Source organism: Solanum pennellii, chromosome 2 (assembly GCF_001406875.1).
Source record: "Solanum pennellii chromosome 2, SPENNV200".
NCBI lineage: Eukaryota > Viridiplantae > Streptophyta > Magnoliopsida > Solanales > Solanaceae > Solanum > Solanum pennellii.
Window position 1 is genome coordinate 38,066,125 of NC_028638.1, and position 10,976 is coordinate 38,077,100.

Below are 10,976 nucleotides of genomic sequence, written 5' to 3' on the forward strand. Positions count from 1 at the left end.
TTTAAATTAAAGTTATGTCAAATATACCAAAATATCCTTTAATTTTGTGCTCTTAAACATGTCATGTGGAAAAATAAAGTTAAAGAGTTGTCAAAAAAAAAAAGGGATCATTCTTTTTTAAATAGATTAAAAAGAAATGGAGACATTCTTTTTGAAACGGAGGGAGTAAAATATTTAAAAAAAAAGGCACTTAGCTCCAATTTCTTATCTTTCATGTGGCCATTAAACTTTGTAATATATCAACAACCACATAATCCAATGGTCGCCCTTCATCTAAGATGAGGCTTCTTTTATTTCTATCCGTTAGATTTAAAAAAACGTCTAAAACCTTATCATTATATAAAGGGACGATACCACTGTGTAATAAGCATCTTAAAAAAAAACAGAGTTTCTTTGAAATAAAAAAAAAAAACATTTTACAGCTAAGTAAGCAAACGCAATGGCTTCCTCAATTGTCTCATCGGCAGCCGCTGCTACCCGTAGCAATGTTGCTCAAGCTAGCATGGTCGCACCCTTCACCGGACTCAAATCCTCCGCGTCTTTTCCCGTTACCAAGAAGAACAACAACGTTGACATTACCTCCCTTGCTAGCAATGGTGGACGTGTTAGATGCATGCAGGTTATTCAAAAATAAGTGATTCAATTATCAGTATATATATAATTTAAATTCGACGCGATTATTTTATAATCGTGGAATGTTTGATTAATGTAGGTGTGGCCACCAATCAACATGAAGAAATACGAGACATTATCATACCTTCCTGACTTGTCCGATGAGCAATTGCTTAAGGAAATTGAGTATCTTTTGAAAAATGGATGGGTTCCTTGCTTGGAATTCGAGACTGAGGTCAATATCTCATAATTTTTTTAATTGTTTATCTAATTATTTGAAGTAGAAAATAATTTTAGCTGTTGTTTGTTTGTAATATATGTATGTACAGCACGGATTTGTGTACCGTGAGAACAACAGTTCCCCAGGATACTACGATGGTAGATACTGGACCATGTGGAAGTTACCTATGTTTGGGTGCACTGATGCAACACAGGTGTTGGCTGAGGTTCAAGAGGCGAAGAAGGCGTACCCACAAGCCTGGGTTCGTATTATCGGATTCGACAACGTTCGTCAAGTCCAGTGCATCAGCTTCATTGCCTACAAGCCAGAAGGATACTAAATTTACAAACATATAATCAAAATGTTTGTTTGATTTGTACCTAGTATTTAATTTTTTTCCATCAAAAATTACTGTTTTTTTTGCTTTTTGTTCCTATTTGTACCGGTGTATTTTCTTCGATTCCGACCAAGTTATGAGAAATTAATAATGATGAATCGGTGGTTATATGTTTAGTCATGTGTTCTTTTTTTTAAAAAATTTTGTGGTATGAATTGAGCTTTATTATCCAAAATAAAAATCTCTCATTAAATATGAAAATGATACTTTAACTACTTTTGTCCGAGTAACCTTAGCAGAGATTAACCACACATATATACGAGATATATAAGTTGTTGATCAATATAAAAATCTCTCATTAAATTAAAATCAGATAAATAAATTGACATGATCAAAATACATATATAACTAAGTATATGTACATAGTAAATTGGAATTATATGTAGTAGAAGAAATAACTAAGACTAAAGACGGAAAAAAAAAATGAAATAGCAAATTTTTTAATGAATGTCAATAAGAATATTACTCTATGCCAATTAAAAAGTACAAAAGATAATTGTATCGTAAGTGAGTAATAATTGATCTGATAAAAAGATTATACTGTTTGTTTTCCTGAGAGAAGAGTATGTCACCTCATTTTAGTTCATCAACTATCACAAAGGATCCCAAAATATGGGGTCTTCGTTGAACAAGAACGGTAATTTATTTGAATGAGATATTTTTTTTCTATCTAAAATAAAATGAATTACATCACACTAAAACATTGATTTAATGATTAGTAAGAAAGAAACGACTTCATTTTCAGTCGGAAAAAATAACGCAACTTAAAGTAAGTTTTTTTTCATTTCACAAATTAGTGAATTTAAATCATCCATCAATGTAAAAAGTGTAAATTAAAAATCATATACTTTATATTATTTATGTGAGGCACAAAAAGAAAACCTTCTTTAAGAGTAACCAACCTCTTATCATGATCAGTTGGGCCCTGGATGTTTACACTTGTGGCCACGGGCCATGCTCAACAAAGGATTGATCAATTATTGTATTTTGTTGTTATCTTTTTTGTCTTTATTTTTTTTTTTTTCGATAAAAGTTTGAAGTTTTAAGTATAGAATAGTTTAAGATATTTATATTTGACTTAACGGCTAAAAATTAATTTTAATTGATAAGTAAATGTATTATTACCCCTAAATCTTTTAGCTCAAACACCAATTTAGTGATTTTTGCTTTGAAAACTTCACTGTTGGTGATCAGTACGAAAATTTTGAAGAAGACAAATCATTGTAGGTTTGAAAAACACCTTTTTGTTGACCAACATTAATAAATCATATTAATATGATAGGAGTTGTGAACAATTAATTAACAAAATAAGTCGAATGTTGATAACACAAAGTCACGATAATTCAGTAGAATTCACGAGTTATCCAATAAGACAGCCAGATTAAATACCATATGTGTTAGAAAAAAATTCAATTTTGGTCATTTACGATATAAATTAATCATTAATTTCAAACTATTTAAAATAATTAGTTTATATAAGTTTGAAATATTTTCAAAATATTTTAAAGTAATTTTAGTCATTTTAATAATAATTTAAACAATAAATATATAATTAGTATATTATATAAATATTTGAAAATCAACTCAAAATATTTTACATTTTTTAGTTAGTTATTTCATTTCTTTAAATTGAAGAAATTGATTAATTAATGTCGTTTAAAATTTATTTTTTTTAAGATTTGATCGAATTTAACTAATTAGCTTATTTGGTTATATTCTTTTAAGTTTAATTGGCTATGATTGCAATGAATTAGGCCAAATTCTCACTTTTGAGACAATTTTTGAGCCAAACCCAGCAGCCCATTCCCTCAATTATCAATGTATTTGGTTTCTCCATTACTATTTTCTTAGTGCCTTTTTCTTGTAAATTTCTGTGTTGTAAGCATGAGAATGAAGTTCCTATTGTGTTGTATTGTATTGTTAATTAAAATATATTGTATAATTAAATTTTGTTTTTATTTAATAATGAAAACATTCTATTTTATGTGATAATCGATTTGGTGTGTTCTCATTGTTACTTAATATCTTTTTTTAATTATATCTTTACATGATATTTTATACTATTTTACGCTTTACCTTTTATTGTTTAATTCTAGTCAAACCTCCAAACTAAAAGATATTTTAATAAATTTATACTACAATATATACAATCGAACGAAACAATTAAAATGTTATTTAATAACAATAAACAATACAATCTAGCCGAACATTGTATCTATCATACTATACCATACTTTTTCATTATGAAATGAGAAAGATGACTTAATTCACATATTGTCTTCCTTTTCCTAGTAGTGCCAAGCAAATGAGAAAGAGGTGAAGTATAGCATTCAATATTAGCATTTTGGTATAATATTTATGATTTTTTATGTGTTCATTACTATACATAATTCTGTGAAATTTTGGTGGTGCAGTTAATACTCGAGGACTGGAGATCTTCTCTAAAAGTTGGCTTCCAGAGCCATGGTACACAGGTATTTGGGTATTGACTCTAATTGGAATGGGTCTTTGGGTATTGGGCTCATTACAATAAAAATAATTTTAAGCAGCATTAAATATTAACACCAATAAAGAGTGCTAAAGGCTTTAGGGACATATACAAAGAGTGACAATTGCCGCTGAAAATATATATTTAGCGGCAATTAAGAATTAAATGCCGCTAATTATTTTTTTTGTTGTAGTGGCTGCTGATGAGGAATTGAAGGGAATGTGGCTGCTGGCTTGGTCTCAAATGGGTTTAATTTTGGGTAGATCACATAAATATGTTGTATTATAAAAATATTTACCATTTATGGCAACATAATTTTTCTAACTAAATGTAATTTTTTTTAACTAAGAAAATTGTACGGTTTTCGCCTTTCTCAACCCTTTTTCCTCTTCTTCTTTTTATTCTTCGACTTTTTCTTTCTCTTTTTACGCTTCTGCCTCTTCGTCTCGTTCTCTTCTTCTTCTTTTTCACTCTTCTACTTTTTTGTCTCTTTCTATGGCATTGTTCATCTTCCTCTTTTTTTTTTAGATAAGTGTCAAAAACACACACCTAAACTATACATTTTTTTTGAGTTTCATACCTAAACTATCACTTTTTAGTTTGATAAACACACCTCTCTTTTTTATACCACTCTCATCATCGTATGTGTAATACACTCTCTCTTTCATTTTAAAGATTTTCCACATCACACTCCACATGGACAAAATATTCAATATTAACAAAAAATAAATAAATTATTAGTATTAGTTAAAATTAGAGATTAAAAACTATTATAAAAAAAATAAGATTATTTTCTTTATAAAATAAAATGTAAAATATTTTTCTTACCCCACATCATTTTTTAAAGTTTTTTATTTTGTTTAAATTTCTTTTATAAAATTATTTCATTTTTTACTTCATCACCTCCCCCTTATCAATTACTAATTTAGATATTATTTTATTTTTTAAAAATATAATTCTACCCATCCCACTTAACCCTCCGCTTTCAATTTTTTTCCCAGTGTTTAGATATACATATCGAAAATATTTTTTACTTGCAGCCAAAAAAGTTTTTATATTTTTTAGTTGTTTCTCAAACTAAAAAGTGATAGTTTAGGTATGAAACTCACACTTTCAATAGTTTAGGTATGAAACTCAAAAAAAGTGAATAGTTTAGGTGTATTTTTGATATTTATCTCTTCTTTTTTTAAAAAATTTTTTTTGTTCTTTTCTTTAAACTTTTCATCTAAATAATTATATTCCTCAAATCAGTTTTTGTCCATGTCACCATTTTTATCCAAAAACAAGATGAATAGAAGAACAAAAAGACCGCAAATTTGTATAAAATCACATTTTTAAGCAGAAATTTCAAATCTTTAAGAATACAGTAGAGTTCAATTCATCATTTGTATGTTACGAATTTGTGATAAGTTTGAATAGGTAGTTCCTACAAATAATTGAAAATGTCGTTTGGAGTTTATATCTCAATTTTAAGAGGGTCTGGTTAAGTTTATAGTAATTGATTTTAGGAGAAATATTAGATTGAAATGAATTAAATATAACATTAAATTGTCTTGTAACTGTATTAAAGTTGAATTAGATAATACAATTTTAATGGAATTTTAATTTATTTTGAAGTTTTTTGATTTATTTGTTACTATTGGATACTTGTTTGATTCATTATTGATATAACTTATCAGTTTATAGATCATTGTCATATCTTTCATTAATTACCTTTTCCATTTATGCTTAATTCTCTCTTCTAATTCAACTCTAAATCCTGTGTAATACAATTTTAATACAAATTTAATTCGTTCCGCAGTTTTTTGATTTATTTGTTACTATTGGATACTTGTCTAATTCATTATTAATACAATTTTAATTCACTCTAAAAATTACTGTCTAATATTTTATTTGTTACATTTTTTTATTCATGCTTAATTCTCTCTTCTACCTCAACTTTAATATTTGTGTAATACATTTTTAAATACAAGTTTAATCCATTTTGCAATTAATTGATTAATTTGTTAGGATTGATTACTTGTTTAATTCATTGTTGACACAAGTTTTATTCAATTTACATGCAGATCAAAGAATGTTTTTTTGTTTTCTACATTCTGCATTCATATTTAATTCTCTTCTAATAATTCAACTTTAATATGTTTGTAATACATTTTTAATTTAAGTTTAATTCATTTTATTGTTTCTTATGCCTTTTCATTTGTTACGATTATACTACTTCTCTTCTAATAATTCAATTTTAATATTTTTGTAATACAATTTTTAATTAAAGTTTTAATTCATTTTGCAGTTCTTTTATGTCTCTTGATTTGTTACGATTATATTACTTGTCTAATTAACTATTTATACAAGTTTTATACAATCTAGAATCATTGACTATTCTAAAAAAAAAAAAAGCAATAGTAAGAAAGGGAGAAAGAGCAACAAAAAAAAAACAAGAAAGAAAGGGTAACAGAAAGAAGGAAGGAAAGAAAGAAAGAAAGGGAGCAAGAAAGAAACAAAAAAGAAAAGAAAAAGAGAGCGAGACAAGAGAAAAGGAGAAAGAAAGAAAGAGCGCGACAGGAAATTAAAGAGAAAAATTAAAGAAATTGCTATAAATGGTAATAATTAAAGAGTATATTCAAAACAAGAGCAAGGTTGTCTGCCATAGTAGGGATCTGCTGAAGATATTCAGATATAGTTTGATCACCTCGTCGAATCACAGAGAGGCGTTCTTTAAGAGACATTGATTTGTGATATCGATTTGTTTGCATATATTTTTTGGATTATTGTCCAAGCATGGTGAGAAGTCTTGAAAGAGGCTATGAATGGTACAATAGCCTCTAAAACCGAGGCCAAGATGGCATGAAGGATTAATTTGTCTTGTCTTGTCTGAAAATTAGTTTCATCATCAGGAACTTGCATGGAGCCATTGATATACCCCATGAGATTGTATCCGATGAGAAGAGAGTGTAACTGTGCTTTCCACGAAACAAAATTGGTGGAAGTCAGTTTGAATGATAATTGTGCAGTAGTATTGATGCATACAAACACCTCACCCAAGTGTGATATTATGTTGGGAGTGTTGGTGATTGTAGCGCGAGATGAGTCGTCTGGTGTCTTTGGATCAGTATCCATGGAGGAAGGAAGAAAAGAGAAAACAAGAGGAGAGGTTGGATCGAGATTGCAGTTAAGCAAAGGCTATATCTAATACCATATAAGAGACTTGATCTGTGAGAATAAGAACTTACTTTCTTTACTGTAGAGTACATGTATATATATATACAACTAAAATTACATATAATCCCTAAAATCAAGTGATCATATATATATATATATATATATATATATATATATCGGAATCAATTACTATCACTAATCTGATTTGACTGCTGCTTTCATGGGATTTTAATTAAACAAGATTTGCTACTTGATTTGATTTGATCTTGTGAATCTTCTGTAACATTAACAGGAATCCATTCACGTAATTAGTCCATATTAGCCGTTAGTCCAATATAAAAAAATATACATCATTTATATATATATATATATGTATGTATATATATATATATATAAACATAAAAAATGAAGTCTTTTTTATTCTTACTAATTATTGAATTGGTGTCTCAATGTGATGTAGCTCTTTTTATTTTAGATGGGAAAAAATATCTCATTCGATTATGAAATAAATTACTATTCTTGTTCAAATGAGCACCAAGTTTTGAGATCCTTTACCTGTTGACTATGTTTTACAAAATAAAAAAATAAAAAGGGGGAGTTGAAAATTCATTAATCATTAAATGTGAAAATATAATAATTAAATTAAGAGAAATAAGTATTTCTAAAAATGAACGATGGTGTAGTTTTGTTGTCCATTGTTAGTGGATATAAGTTAATATCTATATTTAATTGTTTGAAAGTAGAGGTACGATTAGTCTATATGACAATGATGAATGTCTAATAGTGTATTTTATCCTTGAAAATATTCGATCCAATCTTTTTCCAAATCTTATATTTTGATTCTCGAAATATTGAGTAACTTAATAATATTAATGCTATAACAAAAATAACTTTTAGTTGTAATAAACTATATATTAATAAAAGAGTGCTAAAATATGTATCGACATTTTAGTAATTGTTATTGGATCAAATGTCACTATAGACTTTAGAAATATTTACAAATAGTGTTAATTGACACTAGATAAATATATTCAATTTTAATTAATCTATTATCATTAATTAATTATTATTAAAGATTATTTAGAACCATCACAGAAAACTAGAAACTTGACATGAAAACTTAGTTGAACTTTCATATGCTTTTGACTTAAAAAGGAATCTGGAGCCAAAAGAACAAAAAAAGTTGTCAAAAATTTCGAAAGAATATATCAATTTTTTTTTAATCAAAAGGGTAAAATCGCTCCTGACGAAGCATTTTGTTCTGACAATTTTCATTTTTTTAATATCGCTGCAAGTGTAGCTTTTTTTTAAAAAAATTGAAATTGAAATCGCTGCTATAACAGCGATTTCTTTTTCATTAAAAAAGTTAATAGAGGCAGGCAACATTTTGGTCCAACATTTGGTCTGCCCAGGGGCGGACACACCCTATGCCGTGGGGGTGCACGTGCACCCGGACTTCCGAAAAAATCATATGTATATATGTATATCTATTTTGAAAAGCTGGTAGAAAGTAAGATATATTCAACAATGCACCCATAAAAAATATAGAAGTGCTCTTGGGCAATTGGTAGAAGGTAGAGATACCTCTAAACCAGGGTTCAAATCTCACTTAAGTCTATTATTATTTTAAGTTTAGCTTAGACCTTATATTTGAGTTATATTTATATAGGTGTACCCAAAACCTTTAAATCCTGGGTTCGCCTTTGGGTCTGCCCTGCAACATTTGTTAAATTTTTTTTTTTGACAAATCACTGTCATAGTAGCGATTTAAGGAAATTTTTTTTTTTTGGATGAAATGCTGCCACAACAGCAATTTTTGTGTTTTTTTCAAATTAACACGTCAATTTTGTCGAAGAAATCATTCCGTCAGAAGCAATTTTGCCTTTTTGGTTAAAAAAATATTAATATATTCTTTTAGAATTTTTGACAATTTTTTTTTTACCTTTTAAGCTTCGGACTCGACTTAAAAGACTAAAGGGAAGTTGAATAATTGATTATTTTAATTATTCCTTTTCTTTTATTTGACAGATTTTATGGACATATTATACGATTATTTGAACATTTAAAATCAAACTTGATAGTTTCGTGCAAGTAATCTGAAAATAGACAATGATGTTTCAATCTAATGAAAAATAAAAGATATCATTATTTTTGGTGATTGAGGCACAATTGTAAAGTAATACACAATTTTTTATTACCGCATTAACAAGTCACTAATAAAGGGAAAGTTCCTAAAAATGGTAAAAAATATAATAAGAAGTAAAATAATATCAAAACAAGTTTCAAGCTACTAAACAAACAGTAGATGACAATGAGTGATAAAGCCCCTTTTAACAACAAGTAACATATTTCCTTATATGAACACTTACAACTATTTTTTTTTTCTTTTTTTTCATCAACAATGATAATGACAGAGAAATCTTTTTTTAATAAAGCATAATAAAATATTTTATATTCGTTTATTTTTTATTTGTTTTTATTACATTCAATAATTATATTTATAACAATAATAATAACATATCTAATAAAATCAAGGAAAAATTATATATAATAGCAAATTATTAATTCAAATTAAATGTTATAGTTATAATTTACTTTATTTCTAATTCGTAGCTACTATTTCATATAATTTGCTATAGCAATTTCTCCGAGCGAAAGGACAAGAAATTGATTGCCTTTTTTGCTGCGGTTGCAAAACTATCAGGATTCAAAAATAGAGTATACAAGAAAATGGTGTCTGCTTCAGGCATATAGCCATATATAGAAAAAGAAAATTTATTTATTTTTCATGAATTTTCATTTACATAAACAAATTCAACTAATACAAGTTTTTATTTACATACATATTATACATATTACATATGCAACTAAAAAACACAACAACAAGAACATATATATCAATTACGGTATGAGAGATTTGATTTATAAACGTTTTATTTTATTTCAATAAATTCAAATTTTATACAGATATACAAACACATAAAATTGAATTGAGGGTTACCAACGATTTATATAAATGAGAGGCTGACACAAATTTATACAAACGATTGTCAACGAAATTATACAAATCTAAAGAAGAGCCAACGAGTTATACAATCTGATACTCCATAACATATATAATGTGAAGTTATACAAACTATAACTATGACATACAAATTTGATTTTCATATTTACTATATGTGAAAGTTGCTCAAAAATCAATACAAATCAAAAATAATTTATATATATTTAAGAGAGAAAGAAACAAATACCAAATTCAAACCTCAACATTAGTGTTCTTAGTTCTTACTCCGTTTATAGCTGAGGTGGATATAAGTTTAGTATTCTCTAATTTTCCCTTCTTTTTTTAAATATTACATAATTCCCTTTTTTTTTAATTTTGGTAGAAGTTTAGAGATACATAGCCTTCTCTCTCTTATAACACACACTTCCCCAATATTGTCACGACCCAAATTTGCAAGTCGTGATGGCACCTATGTTCCCAACCAATAGGTAAGCCAACCCAACATATTAACCCAACTAAATCAACAAATGAGTAAAAAGACTAACACTTAGCAAGAATCTCCAACATTGGGTTCCTTATAAGTACGAAATGCGGAAGATAAAATATATCACCCCAAGAATTGGTGTCTTAAGTACAAGAGCTTCTAAATTCGATGCAAGTCTGAAACTAAATGACAAATCTAACATAAGGGATATCCTGTCTGAATACTAATAACAGAATAAATAAAAGATAGAGGGAGGTGTGGGCCACGGAACAGCCAAGCAGCTCACCACAACTCCAAGACACTCCAAACTCGGACTCAAACTGCTCCTCGAGATGTGCTCCTACTCGGAATCGAATCTGCACCACAAGAGTGCAACAAGTGTAGTATGAGTACGAAACCACGTGTACTCAGTATGTCTCATTGACCGACAACGAAGAAGTAGTGACGGGAGTTTATATAAAAAAAAAATTCTTAAATTATATAGGTATATATGTATTACACTCACTATTTAAGTTCATCAATAAAGGTAATCAAACATCAAGTACTTTCCAAACACCAAACAAAACACATAATCATCAAAAATAAATGATGTGATGAAATGCAATGCAATAT

General features: G+C 28.0%; 1 protein-coding gene across 1 annotated transcript; it reads left to right on the top strand.

The window, feature by feature from the left end:
- Positions 1–361: 361 nt before the first annotated feature.
- On the top strand, positions 362–1,345 carry LOC107011350 (ribulose bisphosphate carboxylase small chain 1, chloroplastic). Its single transcript, XM_015210815.2, has 3 exons — positions 362–619; positions 713–847; positions 942–1,345. Exons 1-3 carry the CDS (start codon positions 440–442, stop codon positions 1,170–1,172), a joined length of 546 nt encoding a protein of 181 aa, XP_015066301.1. The 5' UTR covers positions 362–439; the 3' UTR covers positions 1,173–1,345.
- The last annotated feature ends 9,631 nt before the right edge of the window (positions 1,346–10,976 follow it).